This window comes from Manis pentadactyla, chromosome 7, assembly GCF_030020395.1.
Source record: "Manis pentadactyla isolate mManPen7 chromosome 7, mManPen7.hap1, whole genome shotgun sequence".
Taxonomy (NCBI): domain Eukaryota; kingdom Metazoa; phylum Chordata; class Mammalia; order Pholidota; family Manidae; genus Manis; species Manis pentadactyla.
In genome coordinates, this window is record NC_080025.1 from 52149892 (window position 1) to 52165786 (window position 15895).

Below are 15895 nucleotides of genomic sequence, written 5' to 3' on the forward strand. Positions count from 1 at the left end.
GGGGTCACACATCCCAGGAATTCAAGGCAAAGTGTGATGTATACCTCCAATTTGGATGGGTCACCCCAGTCTCATCCAGAGTTCCCAGGTACCATTTACCACTTCTGCTGTAATGAATTTTAATTTGTTATTTTGAAACTCTATATAAAGAGTCCCTTGAGTGCCATTACCTATAAGATAAGCGTATATTTTCAAATATGCCTGTGGCCCTGTGGTGGTTGTCAGTGTTTTCTATCAAATCTCCAGTCCCCACCTTCCAGAAGCATGGCAGTATTGATGTCCTGACCCCTCTGATGTTGCGTGAGGCATGGGACTGGCCTCCAGTTGTGGATGGAGGGGATGTGCATGCCACCTTCAGGCTGGAACATTCAATGGCTGATTTTTAAGACCCTCTAGGTCCTTCTGGTAGGACAGCTTGGCAGTATGTGAGGTGGTGACTGCCTAGGTGGGGCCCTTTCAACCCATGACGGGCATGAAGAGTAAACAAGTGACACAGGTGTCACTGAAAGCCAGTGTTATTTGGGAACCGTTTATCACCGCAGTAGAACCCAGCCAGTGGAGACCCTGCCTATGCCTCAGTTTCAATACAGAGCCCGACTTGCCTGGACCTGACAGGGACTCATCAATCCAGTCCCTCTGCACTCCTTTAAAAAGCATTCAGTTCAGATGTTCCAAATACTTTGAAATTCTCATTTTGTGTGTAGCCTGTGGAATGATGATAAACGCTATGATTTATTGAGTATTTACATGTGTTAGGCAGTTGGTGGAATGCTTTCCATATATTACCTTGCTTGATAGATTAAACGCCTTTAAAAAGTAGGATTATTATTATTATTATTCCATTTTATTGACAAGGGAAGTGGGGTTAAGTAATGTTATCGAAATGACACACCAGTCAACTGAAGAATTTCTTTAGAATTTAGGCTGGCTAAATACAAAGTGCATGCTTGTTAACACTAGGATGTATTTCCGCCCTGCATAATGTGGAAGAAAATCTGTTCTCATATCAGTGGCTGAATAAATACCATTCTTTGGCAGATGGTGTTATAAAGCAGTACCGTATTATAAATACTTATATATTTCATGATTGCTAATCCATTAAGGCACTTATCCTTCATTTGAAAAAGAAACAGGGCAACTTGTATTTGATTTATCTATCTTGTTCCAACCCACTGAAATGTCATAGTAGATTATCCATTTCCTGCTGGAAAAATAGATGGCCCATAAGGAAATGCTATTCATATTCATTAGCAAACATGCCATTTCCCCTCAAAGTGTGCTACCCAAACTTCCAGCTCAGGTCTCTGAAAAGTTGGGCTGGAAGAAGCTCTCCCCAGAATGCTTCTTTCCAACATTTGCGTTTACTTCTAATCATTTTTGACACTTCTGAAAACGCTGGGGAGGGTAAAGAAACACCTTGATGACAATGTGCTCTTTGCCAAAATAATCAATCTCTTGCTTCTTTGCCTTCTAAAATTCAAATACTCAGTACAGGCTCTTGGGTTGCACTCCCAAGATTTTGTTTGGTTATACTTCACCATGGAAAACAAAACTGTTTCAGCTGAAGTCTGTAGCCAGAACATTTTAAGCTTCATAGACCTTCAAAGTGGTGACCATCTCCTCACCTCCTCTGCCTCTGTGCTCCATTAAGGAAAACACCGGAAGAAGTTTCCAGTCAGAGAAGCCAGATTGCATTTCAATTCAGTTCTGAGGGGAGGAACTGAACAGAGCTGGAGCAGGTGGGTATTTGTAGCTCTTACCACAAATGAGCTTGGAAAAGTTCTTATGTGACCCTGTGAAGGTCTTTTATAATTTAGTGAAAGTTTTCAGCACTTCTTAATCTCTGTCTTCAAGGAATCAGTCTTACATCTACCATCTTCTTTTCTTTTCTGGAGTCTCTGAGACACAAATCATAATCATGGTCCGAGCCAATAGAAGATTGAGAAAATTAGGTCCCCAAACCTGCTCTGGGAAAAACGGGGATGGGTTAATTATTTGCCACCAGAATTGATCTTCCTTTTTCCTTTTCACTTTTCCTGTATAGTCCAGATGGAAAGATTTTAGAAGGTCCTTTCACTCTATGTCCCTATTTCCATTTTGGCGTGACCGTCCTCTCAATAACAGCTCCCCAGGGCTCAGCCTTGCCTTGGACACCTTGCTATCCCAGTAGCCCTATCTCTGAACTGCCTCTCACACATAACCACCGTTTCCTGCCACCTCCTTGGTCCAAACCACTCTGAAATGGGAGTACGCCTTGTCCAGTCTTTTTCCAGCTGCTCTCTCCAGCCAAACTGCACCTGGTCTGCCCTGGACCTGACGCTGTGCAGGCCCCTGTGCGGCCTGGAATGCACCTCGGCTTGGCCATCCTCAAGGCCACGTTATTCTTAAGGCTCTGTTCTGACTGACATGATGTTGAGCCTTCCCTTTTTCTCACAGTACAAAGGAACACCTCTCTTCTATGAGTCCCTATAATATTTGATCTGCTTCTCATCTATGGTGTATCTCAACTTCTAATTTTACTACCTCTCACAAGATCTTTTCTGAGACTGAAGTTACTGTTTTGTTCATCCTGCATCGCCCTCAGGACCTACCACATAGTGAGTGGTTGATAAATATTTGAAAGGACTAGATAAGAAAATTCTAACTAGATTCCTAGATTAGGAAACAAGACCAGTAGAAATAAATAAAATACAGAAGTAGAGACATTAAGGCTTGCAAATTAGTATAGTTTGCACCAGGCTTCTAAATGGATTCATCTTGACTATTCTCTCATACCCAATATGCAACCAATCACCAAGTCCCATTGGCTTTATCTTTGGAATATGTACAGAATCCAACCTCTTTTTATGATCAGCCTGGTCCTAGCCACCATCACCTCTTGCCTATATTTCTTTGAGAAATGTCTACTAGGTGTCCCCACCTGCATGCTTTCATGCAATATGTTCTCAACAAGGGAGTTGAACTCGCTCCTTAAAAATATAAGTCAGATCATGCCACTTCTCTATTCAAAATTCTGCAATGCTTTGCAGTCTCACTCTAAACAATGGTCACTAAGATTCTGCATAATCCACCTACCTACCCACTAAGCTACCCCTGAAGCATCCCCTCCTGACTTCCCCCTTCTTACCTCTTCTGCTCCAGCCACGCTGGCCTTCTTACTCTTCACCAATCATACTCATCCTTACAAGCTTTGTTTCTTAGGGGCTCTGATCTGTCTTGTGTGGAACTTTTATTTTTTTTGATATCTGCATGGATTGGTCCCTCAAACCCTTCAGGTCTTTGCTCAGTGAAGTCTACCCTAATTACCACATTTAACATTTCAGCTGCCATTCTGACCCTGCCACTTATAATCTCCCTAACTGTTCTACTTTCTCTTTTTTCTCATACTTGTCCACTATTCTTTGTCTGTCTCCTCTGCTACAACGTAAGCTTTGCCATGGCTAAGGAGCTTTGTCTGGTTTCCTCTACATGTATTTGTTGAATGTGAATGAATGAATAAATAAATGAATGATTTAGCTCAACTAAGCTTTGAATTCCATTCTCAGAGTTCTAAGGTATGAACAATGAATACCTTCAGACCTCAAGATTCTAGCTAAACAAATCCTGTCAAACACCCCAAAGCAAGGTGAAGCACTATTATCAACTATGAACTAAAATAGTTACATGTAAACAGAAAAGTGTTTAATGCAATTAAACTGATTGTTTAAATCAGTTAAAGTTAAATTGATTGTTTTCACTGCATCTAGTTTATCCAGTTGTGCACCTTGTAGGGTCCTGGCCATGGGTGGCTAGACCGTACACCACCCATGAAGATAGACACCTACAATATTCCACAGATGAAGTATTCCAATAGCTCTGTGGAATTTCTGAGTATTGAGGTTTATTTTATACATTTGATAAAAACAGGAGTTCGGGAGAATTTATAAGCTCCATGAGGGCAGGAATCAAACCTGTTTTGATTGCACTGTATGTCCAGAAGCAGTAAATTAGAATACTTAGTACATATTTGTTTAATGAATGTATGAATGAAGAGAAAGGACCCCTATAATTTCACTAATAGACAAGGCAGTAAAAAGAAATTTTACTGTTCAAAGAAAGGTTTTTTATCACCCAGGATGTTGTTACAAAGATACCAAATTTTACCTTTATTTGTTTACAAGTTAATTTTTTGTTGACAGTAATATGTAGGACCCTATGAACAATGTAAAATAGCTCAGGGAAACATTGTCAGATTTTTAAAAAATGTTTATTATTCCTCCTTGGAGGAACATAAGGTTTTTGGATTTTTAATGAATATGTGTTTTTCTATTTGGAAAACATGAATCGTAGTTTTTATTTATATGGCTATAATTTTTACAATTGCACATAAATTTAATTTTGTTCCTCATGTTCTCTTTGATAGTGGGTGTTGTGAATTTCACATAATAATAATACATCTCTGTTGTGATATACAAACATTTTCTTATTTATTGTTTCTTCCCTTTTCCACATTCTCCTTATTAGCTATTTAGACTGGTACTTACAAAATGCCTTGCTGAATCTCTTGCACATTAATTCTGTGGTTACTTGTTCCTAGCATCTTCTGAATTATTTAAAGTATTCAACACATAAGGTGAAAAGGGCTAATAATTATTGAATATCGGAAGCTTTGTTTTCATTTTCACAGTTTTGCTGTAAACATGAAGATGGCCATTTACTTTTTTATATATTAATTAACTGTATGAGTAATATTCGCTCCCCAAATGGAGCTCTTGGCACAGTTTCCAAGAACACAAACTTGTTCTCTTCTTCGGTTAAGGGTAGAGTTGGCTGCTGTCTGTGAAATGTGTTAGCATATCCTCAGTCTATGCTGAGTGGGAAGACATTCTTTCCACATTGGAATTTCATTAATTTTGCCTGAGTAATAATCCAGCTTAAGAAATGAAAAATATGAAACATCACTTCTTACAAATAAATGAAACTAGACCAGAGATGTCTTGTAAATCCATAAGGAAACTTACTTAATACCATACACAAATGGATTGCTATTAGTAAATCAATTCTTTGCCTATAAAGGGTACTCATTCTGTGATCATATTTATTTTGGGGAACAGTTGAGATATTTCCTTGTAATCCTAATTAAGGCAATAATTTATTGAGAGTTTTTTTTAAATTAGCACAAAGATAAACCTCAGATGACTATCTGAACATTTAAATGATTATATACAGTTGACCCTTGAACAATGTGGGGATTATAGGCCCTGACACCCTACACAGTCAAAAACCCACACATAATTTTTGGTTCCCCAAAAACTTAACTACTAATAGCAACTGTTGAACATAAACTTACTGATAACATAAACAGTAAACAGTTGACAAACACATATCTTGCATGTTAAATTTATTATGAATTTAATACATATATAATCAATATACTTTATTAATTTGTAAAAATAAATATACTTTATATATAATAAAGTAAGGTGGACAAAATAATGTTTCTCCAGATTGTTGCAAATCTCCAAAAAATTGTGCAATACATTTGTTGAAAAAAATCTGCATATAAGTAGCTCCATACAGTTCACATTGTTCAAGGGTCCACTGTATTCCAAATCAATGAGAACTAAATTAAAAATGTTATTGTCCTTAGATCTCTAAGTTCACAAGATCCATAAAACCTGAACCTGGTCCCAGATAATGATTTATAAATTATTATGAGTAAGAAATCAGTGATACATGGAAAATTTGTCATATATGTTCTTAACAAAAATAAATAAATATATTAATAAGTAAATAAATAAATAACTTTAATTGAAAGATTTCCCCATAATATTTCGAACCTGTGGGAAAAAAGGTCTATTATGACAAAAATGGTTTTAAGTTAAGAGTCCTATCTGGACTAAATTTTCTCTGAAAGTTTTTGTACCTTAAAATTATAATGAAGAGGTATAAAACAGTTTATGAAAGGAAAGTGACTATTTCTGTACACTATAAAAGGATTTAGTAGTTGGCACATTATAAAAAAATTGCTATAAAGTCTAAAACATCCAGACACATATACTTTAAGGATAACCACAATTTTGTTTCCCATGAAGCAGAACATTCAAGAAACATTGAAGCGGCCATGGTGGAAAGCACCTGATTGCCCTGCCCAGTGGTATGACAGTGAATGTGAAGTAAACCCCACAGAGCATGTTCGAAAGTCCTGGTTCTCATTTTGGACAAAACCCTGAAGAAAGGAACATACTCAAATTCCTGTTTTCTTTAAAAAGAATAGGTTTCACCTTTATTGGTGATAGCCATCTTACCAAAGAAAAGACAGATACCTCAGTGCCTTAGGTGTTTGTCAGAGAGTGAATAGAGGTCTTCCTCCTTGATTTTCCAGCCTGCCAATCAAAATTGTGCATTGTCTGGGCCTGGCCTTATACCTACTAAATCAGAATTTCCTGGAGTAGGGCTTCTTATCTGAATTTAAATAAGCACATCAGAAGTGTTTTGGATTACTGTTGGAAAACTCATGCCACTCCCATGCTATATGAACTTGGTGTCAAATGTTTTTAGCCTCTTTTAGCCTTCATGTCCTCATCTAGAACATGAAGGTGAGAACAGCATCCACCCCATGGGCTACTTTGGAGGATTAAATGAGAAAATGCCTGCCAAATACTTAACCCAGAACCTGCACATACAAACGTTTGAAAATAGTTGGTTCTTCTTATTCTTCTTCTTGTAATTAATACTGCAGGGTCTGAGGAGCAAGATCTGAGAAATGAATTTTTGCTTCGTGATAAACAACAGTGATTCCAACTCATACTTAGGATCTAGTCTGAAATGTGTGCAGAGAGACTTTTTCTGAAGGGAGATTATTTATTTTACCATTAGGAAATGGAAGATGAAAACTTAAAAAAAAATTACATAAAAAGCTATACCTTGGACCTCCAGTTCTGGCCAAAATGGAATAGCACCATTCCTCCCAAGCCCCGCCTTTTACAACTAAAAAACTCTGGATGTTTTTAGACCAACAAAAATCATAGGAAATTTCTGAGAGGTGAAAAGAAGAAGGCAATAGCCAAGCGATCCCGGAAATTTCCTCAGGAAAACACTAAGGAAGTTTTCTGACTTTTCTTGTTGCCTCCCTTTCGTCCTCTACAGGGTACTGCAGAAGTCTCCAGCATAGACAAAATAAAAGTCAAGAAAAGCCTGTTCTTCCTAGCCAAAGGACTTGGAAAAGGGTGTTATAACTGAGTAATAAATATTTTTTGTGAATACCTGCTATACTCTGCCTAACACCAATAGGGAGCCCCTTTACCACCTCCAACCAGTGGGGCCAAGCCAAGAGCTGATCTTCTACCCTACAACCTCTACCCCAGTCCAACAGAAAAAGGTAGTGGTATTCTGATTTCCCAGTCCTGTGGGGTCAGCAGGACCAAGAGAGTGGCAGATCTCTCATTCCCCATCCAGTGGAGCAGATGGCACTCTAATTACCCTATCAAGATAGTGTCATAGAAATCAAACAGTGAGATGAGTGGGGTTGGGAAGCCCAGTAAGAAGACCCACCTGGCCTTAATACTATACCTCAACAGGGGAATTGACTAAAAAATAAAACAAGATTGAATAAGATACAGAACCTTATAATATAACACCCAAAATATCCTGGATATAATTGCAAACCACTCATTGTAACAATACTCATGAAAATCACAACTTGAATGAGAAAAGACAATCAGTAGGTACCATTGCCAAGATAAATCAAATGTTGGAATTGTCTGACAAGGATTATAAAGCAGACACCATAAAAATGTTTCACAGGTAATTATGGATTCGCTTGAAACAAATGAAAACATGTAAAATCTCAGAAAGAAATAGAAGTTATTTAAAAGAACAAAATGGAAATTATAAAACTGAAAGATCCAATAACCAAAATAACAATCTTACTGATGGGCTCAATAGCATAATAGTAATGACAGAAGATAGAGTCAGTGAATATGAGGACAAATCAGTAGAATTTACCTAATAACTGAGAGAAAAGACAATGAAAAAAGAGTGAAGAAAGAATCAAGACAAACAAAAGAGCTAATATTTCTATCATTGGAGACTCAGAAGAGAGGGAGAGAGTAGGACTTTTTGAAATAAATATGACCAGAAACTTCCCAAATATGGTGAAAGACATAAATACACTGCTGTAGGAATTTGAAGAAACTCCAAATAGGATAAACCCATAGAAATCCATGCCAAGACACATCATCATTAAAATTCTGAAAGCAAAAGACAGAAAAAATCTTGATAGCAGCTAGAGAAAAAGCAGAACTTTACCCTTAGAGAAAAAAACTATTAGAATGACAGAGGATTTCTCATCAGAATCCCTGGAGGACAGAATGTGGCACTGTTTAAATTACTGAAAGAAAAGAACTGCCAGCTGTGAATTCTATATCTGGCAGAAATATCCTTCAGGAATGAAGAGAAAATAAAGATATTCTCAGAAGAAAAGAAAACTAAAAGAATTTGTTGATAGCAAACTGACCCTTAAAATGGTTAAAGGAAATTCTCTAAAGGGAACTAATAATGGAAGAATAATTTGAGCTTCAAAAAGGAAAGAATATCAGCACGGGTAAAACTGGGGTAAATATAATATACTGTCATTCTTTGTGTCAATTTTTAAAAGTTATATTTGACGACTGAAGTAAAAATTGTAACACCATCTAATGTGGTGCTCAATGTATGTAGAGGGAGGTGGTTCAAGATGGTGGTGTAGGAAGATCCTGACATTACCTTCTCTCATAGACACAACAAATCTACAGCTATACATGTAATAAATTCCTCTGAGAAATTTCTGAAAAAGAGATGAACATAATCTCCACAACAAAGGATGAAAAAGCTGCATCAATGAGTAGGAGAGGAAAAGACATGCCCAAAACTCCACCCCGGGTGCAGCAACCCAAAACTGGAAGGGATTTGTATAAAAGTAACTTTTCCCTGTGGAGCAAAGGGTTCGATCTCCCATATCAGAATGGTGAGCCCTAGGATTGTACATCAGAATGATAAGCCCCCAAAGTGTTTGGCTTTGAAAACTAACATAATACATTCAGGAGAACTCACCCTTCAAGGGCTCATGTGCAGACTCACTTGCCCCAGGACCCAGAACAAAAGCAGTAGTTTGAAAAGAACATATGTAAAGAAGACCCACTTACTAATCATAAAGCAACTACTAGACAGGCAAGAACCTGTAGCACTCCTAAGATGGAAGTGCACAGAGGAGCCATTTTTGCAATTTTGTTCTACCAGGCTAATGCTGGTGCTGGAGAGCGCCTTATTGGTAGCAGCTCCCTCTAACTTGCTAGCACCACTGGGCATGTGCCAACCTCTGCACAGCAGCCATGTTACAGCTGGGTGAGTGCCTTGGCCACCCTGTATGCCACAGCAATGGCATTGTCACACCTGGTAGGCACATGCAATCCACACAGAGTGCCTGGCTCTTGGGCCAAGGAAGATTGCAGTTCTGGGCCCCAAAGGTCATCTCCCACACAAACCCACTCCTTTAAGACTGGGAGATATAGCTGCTACACCTATTACATAGAGACAAACACAAAAAATAAGGCAAAATGAGGAGATGGGGGAATATGCTCCAAATGAAAGAACAGATAAAACCTTAGGAAAAGACCTAATGAAACACAGATAAGTAATCTACCTGAAAAAAGTCCAAAATAATGGTCATAAAGGTTGTCACTGAACTCAAAAGAATAATGGATGAACACAGTGAGAACTTCAACAAAGATATACAAAATATAAGAAAGTACCAAACAGATGTCACCGAGGTGAAAAATACAATAACGAGCTGGAAATACATTACAGGGGTTCAACACCAGACTGGTCCAAGCAGAACAGGTAAGTGAGCTGGAAGACAAAGCAATGGAACCCAGAGCAGCAAAAATAAAACAGATGAATTTTAAAAAGTGAAGATAGGCTAATAGAACTTAGGACAATATCAAGTAGAATAACATCCACATTGTAGGGATCCCAGAAGTAGAAAAGAGTGAGAAAGGGGGGAAAACTTATTCAAAGAAATAATGGATGAAAACTTCTCTAATCAGGGGGAGAAAACAGATACCCAGGTCTGGGAAGCCCAGACCAAATGAGATGAACCCAAATAGATCTATAGCAAAACATGTTAAAATTACAATGCCCAAAGTTAAAAAGAGAATCTTAAAGGCAGCAAGAGAAAAACAACATGTAAAGGACCCATAAGACTAGCAGTGGATTTTTCAGCAGAAACTTTGGGGGCCAGATGGGAACGGTATGAAATATTCAAAGTGTTGAAAAGTAAAAATCTTCCAACCACAGCAAGATTACCATTCAGACTAGAGGAGATAAAGAGTTTTCCAGATAAGCAAAAACTAAAGTTCATCACCACTGACGCAGTATTATAAGAAATGTTAAAGGGACTTTTTAAGCTGAAAAAAATGGCATTGATTAATGGCATGAAGATATAAAAAAGTAAAAATCTCACTAGTAAAAGTAAATATATAGTAAAGTAGTAAAGGTAGTGGATTAATTACTTATGAAGCTAGCATGAAAGTCAAAAGATAAAAGATACAAAATTAATTAAAACTACAAAAATAGTTAAGGATGCATAAAATAAAAAGATGTAAAATGTGATATCAAAAACATAAAACATGATGCAGGAGGAAAAATGTAGAGTTTTAAAATGTGTTCAAATATAAATTGGTATCAACTTAAAACAGATTGTTATATACATAGAGTGATACATGTAAACCAAATAATAATCACAAAGCAAAAACTTACAACAAATACACAAAAGAAAAAGAGAAAGTAATCTAAATATAACACTAAAGGAAGTTATCAAACAAAAAGAGAAGAGAGGAAGAGAACAAGAAAGGAGCATAGAGGAATAACAAAAGCAGCCAGAAAACAATTAATAAAATGGCAATAAGCACATACCTATCAATAATTACTTTAAATGTAAGTAAACTAAATTATCCAATCAAAAGATATAGAGTGGCTGAATGAGTTAAAAAAACAAGTCTCATTTATGTTTTCTACAAAAGACTCACTTTATAAGCAAGAATAACACAGAAACAGAAAATGAAATGATAGGAAAAGATATTCCACTAAAGTGGAAATGAAAATAAAGTCGGTATAACTTTATTCATGTCAGACAAAACAGACTTTAAAACAAAGACTGTAATAATAGGCAAAGAATGGCAGTACATAATGGTAATGGAGATGATCCAATAAGAAGATATAACATCTATAAATACATATGCACCAACATAGGAGCACCAATGTATATAATGCAAATATTAACAGAACAAAGAGAAAAATTAACAGTAAACAATAAAATAATATATGAGGACTGTAATACTCAACTTACATCAATAGATAGATCATACAGACCAAAAATCAATAAGGAAATATCAAACTTAAATGATTCATTAGACCAAATGGACTTAAAAGAATGCAGAAATCAATCCCAAAGCAGATTATACATTCTTCTTAGGCAGAAATGGGCAGATCACATGTTAGGCAACTAAACAGGTCTGAATAAATTCAAGATGATTGAAGCAATTTCAAGCATCTTTTCCAACCATAAGGGTATGAAACTAGAAATCAGTTACCTAAGAAAAATGGGAAAGCACAAAAATGCGGAAACTAAATAACATGCTACCAAACAACCAGTGAGTCATTGGAGAAATAAGAAAATGCAAACAAATGAAAACAGAAATATGACATAGTAAAGTCTATAGGATGCAGCTAATGCAGTTATGATGAAAGTTGACAGCATATGGGCCTACCTCAAGAAAGAAGGTAAATCTCAAATAAGTGATCTAACCTTAAACCAACAGGAACTAGAATAAGAAGAACAAAACCCAAAACTGATAAAAAGGAAATAATAAAGATCAGAACAAATATAAATGAAATAGAGATTTAAGACAATGGAAAAGATCACTGAAACTAAAAGCTAGTTATTTGAAAAGATAAACAATACTGACAAACTTTAAGTGAGAAACACCAAAAAGAAAAAAAATGAGAAAGAGAATGGTTTCAAATACACATAATTAGAAATGAAAGAGAAGCTACAACTGATTCCACAGAAATACAAAGGATCAAAGAGCCTACTATGAACAATTGATTATATGCCAACACATTCAATAACCTAGAAGAAATGGATAAATTTCAGAAACACACAATCTTCTGAGAAAGAATTATGAAGAAACAGAATATTTTAGTAGAATGATTACTAGTAAGGAAAGTGAGTCAATAATAATAATAATTAAAAAAAACACCTCTCAACAACAAAAGTCTGTGACCCTGTGACCCTGTGACCCTATGACTGCACTGGTGAATTCTACCAAATACTCAGAGAAGGTTTAGTACCTATCCTTCTTGAACACTTCCAAAATATGGAAGATGGGGGAATGCTTCTAAACTAATTTACAAGGGCAGCATTACACAGAAAACAAACCAGATAAGGACACCACACACAAAGAATTATAGGCCAATATCCCTGAGAAACACAGATGCAAAAATCTTCAGCAAAATATTAGCAAATGAAATTCAACAATGTGTTAAAAGGGTCATACACCATGATCAAGTGTGATTTATTCTAGGGATGCAAGGATGGTTTTCACCATCTGCAAATCAATCTACATGATACACCACATTAACAAAATGAAAGATAAAAATCAGATGACTATCTCAATAGATGCAGAAAAAACATCTGACAAAATTGAGCATCCATTTATGATAAAAACTCTCAACAAAGTGGGTACAGTGGGAATGTATCTCAACATAATAAAGACTATATAGGATGAACCCACAGTTTATATCATATTCATTGGTGATTAAAGGATTTCCTCTAAGATCAGGAACAAGGAAAAGATGCCCACTCCCTCCACTTTTATTTAACACAGTATTGGAAGGTCTAGTAATAACAATTAGGCAAGATTAGGAAATAAAAGGCATCCAAATTGGAAAGGAAGTAGTAAATGACCAGTAAATGACCTGATAGTATATATAGAAAATCCTAAGGACTCCACCAAAAAGCTGTTAGAAATAATGAATTCAGTAAAGTTGTAGAATTAAAAAATATATATTAGACTCCATTGCATTTCTATAAACTATCAGAAAGAGAAATCAAGAAAACAATCCCATTTACAATAGTGTCAAAAAGAATAAGACACCTAGGATATAAAGAAATTGAATTCAAATTTTAAGTCTTCCAAAGAATAAATTTCTACACCCAGATGGTTTCATTGGAGAATTTTATCAAACTTAAAGAAGAATTAACACCAAGTTTACACAGCTGTTTCTAGAGTATAGAAGGGGATATTGCCCTTACATTATGAGATTAGTATTACCCTAATCCCAAACTAGACAAAGATAGTTCACAAAAGAAAACCAGAGATCAATATCTCTCATGAACTTTAATCTAAAAATACTCAACATATTAGCAAACTGAATGTGTAAAATGCAATATATCAAATAGCTATATCTACATCTATATATATATGTCCCATGACCAAGTGAGATTTATTCCAGTTATACAAAGCTGGTTAAACAATTGAAAATTAATTCAATCCACCATATCAGTAGGCTAAAGAAGAAAAATCATATTACAATATCAATTGATATAGAAAAAGCATTAAGCAAAAAATACTCACAGCAAAGTATGAATAGAGGGCATTCCCTTAACTTGGAAAAGAACATTTGCAAAACCCAACAGTTACCATCATACTTCATGGTAAAAGACTGATTACTTTCCTGTATGATTAGGAACAAGACAAGGATATCTCCTCTTACCATTCGTATTCAGCAAAGGACTGTAAGTTCTAGCCACAACTGTAAGGCAAGAGAAAGAAATAGAAGACAGAAGACAGAAAGAAAATTAAAATGTCCCTTTTGCAGATGACATAATCGTTTATGTTAAAAAAAAGACCCAATTTATCTACAGATAAAAAAATACCGTGTAGCAAGGTTTACTTGCAAGAAGTGACTTCAGCAAGGTTGTAGGATATAAGAAAACACACAAAAGGCAATCACATTTTTATGCACTAAAAAGGAAAATGTGAAAACTGAAATTACATTCACAACAGTATTTCCAATTGCTTCAAAGAAAATGAAATAGGCTAAACTTAGCAAATCTTGTACAGAATAAGTATGCTGAAAATGATAAAATGCTGATGAAAGAAATCACAGAAGACATAAATAAATGAAGAGACATACTTTGCTCATGTCTGGAAGACTCAATATAGTAAAAATGACAATTATCCTCAAATTGATAAATATGTTTCATGCAAGTACTATGAAAATCCAAGATACTGTGTTTTTGTTTGTTTGTTTTTCATATACAAAGAAAAGTTTATATGGAAAGACACAAAATCCATTTAAACCATTTTAGAATAGCTAAAATCATTTTGGAAAGAAAAAAGAAGAAAATGAGAGGAATCACTCTACCCAATGTTAAGTATTACTATACAGCTACAGTAATCAAGACAGAGGTATCAGTGGAGTGATAGAAACAGAAAACATCGATCATGGAATATAGAGAATCCAGACAGAAACCCTCACAAGTATCCCCAACTAATGTTGACAAAGGTGCAAAATCAATTAAATCAAGGAAATACAGCCTTTATAACAAATGATGCTAGAGAAACTGACCATCCATAGGCAATGTAACCTCAGTCTATATCACATACCCTTTAAAGGAATTAACTCAAAATGGATCACAGAAATAAGTGGAAAATGTGAAACTCAGAATAAAAACTGAGGAGAAAAATCTTTGGGACCTAGGATTAGATAAATAGTTCCTAGACTTGACACAAAAAAGCAAGATTCATAAAAGGAAAAATTGATAAATTATACCTCCTCAAAATTAAAAACATTTTCTCTGTGAAAGAGCATGTTAACAGGATGAACAAAGATGAACTGTAGACTCAAGAGAAAATATTTGCAAACCACATGTCTGAAAAAATAAAAAACAGGAAATTTCAAACAATCTAATTAGAAAATGAGCAAAAGGCATGAACAGACATTTCACTGAAGAAAATAGATAGGTGGCTAATAAGCACGTGAGAAAAATTTCAATACTATTAGCTTTAAGGGAGATGTAAATTAAAACCACTTCAGAATGACTAAAGTAAAGAAGAGTGATAGTGCCGAGTCCTATTGACGATGAAGAGAAACTGGATCACTTATACATTGGTGGTGGGAATGTAAAATATTACAGTCACTCTGGAAAAGAGTATGGCAGCTTCTTTCAAAACTGTACATGTACTTAATAAATGATCCAGCATTTGTACTCTTGGATATTTATCCAAGGGAAATGAAAATTGATTTTCACCCAGAAATCTGTTCACAAATGTTCACAGCAGCTTTATTTGTAATAGCAAAAGCTGGAAAAAAACCAAATGTCCTTCAACAGGTGAATAGTTAAACAAACATTTACATGACAATTCAGCAATAAAGTGAATGAACTATTAAAACAAGTAACCACTTGGATGGATCTCAAGGAAATTCTGCTGAACGAAAAAAGCCAAAATCAAGAAGTTACATACTGTATGAATTCATTTATATAACATTCTGGAAATGACAAAATTATAGAGATGGAGAGCATTAAACATTGGTAAGGATTATAGAAGGTGGGAAGAGCCCATGCCTATAAAGAGTAGTATGAGGAATCCTTCTGATGGAACTGTCTGTACATTGGCCATTGTGGTATTCACACGAACCCACATGTGTTATAAAATTGCACAGAACTAAACACACATGAGTCATGTAAAAACTAAAGAAATTTGAATAAGATAACTGGATTGTATTAATGTCAATTTCCTGGCTGCAATATTGTATTATCATATGCAAGGTGTTACCACAGAGAGAATCTGGGAGAAAGAATTATTTCTTA

The 15895-nt window shown here is 35.6% G+C and overlaps 1 protein-coding gene across 3 annotated transcripts in view; it reads right to left on the bottom strand.

Moving 5' to 3' along the window:
- The window catches only part of SUGCT (succinyl-CoA:glutarate-CoA transferase), a 698665-nt gene that overhangs the window by 10223 nt on the left and 672547 nt on the right, over nucleotides 1-15895 (bottom strand). The window contains exon 14 of one of the 3 annotated variants that reach the window (XM_036918912.2): nucleotides 13795-13833. The exons of the other annotated variants lie outside the window; for them this stretch is intronic. Coding sequence (XP_036774807.1) covers nucleotides 13795-13833 — 39 coding nt within the window. The remainder of the gene's footprint in view (nucleotides 1-13794; nucleotides 13834-15895) is intronic. 3 annotated transcript variants of the gene reach the window in all.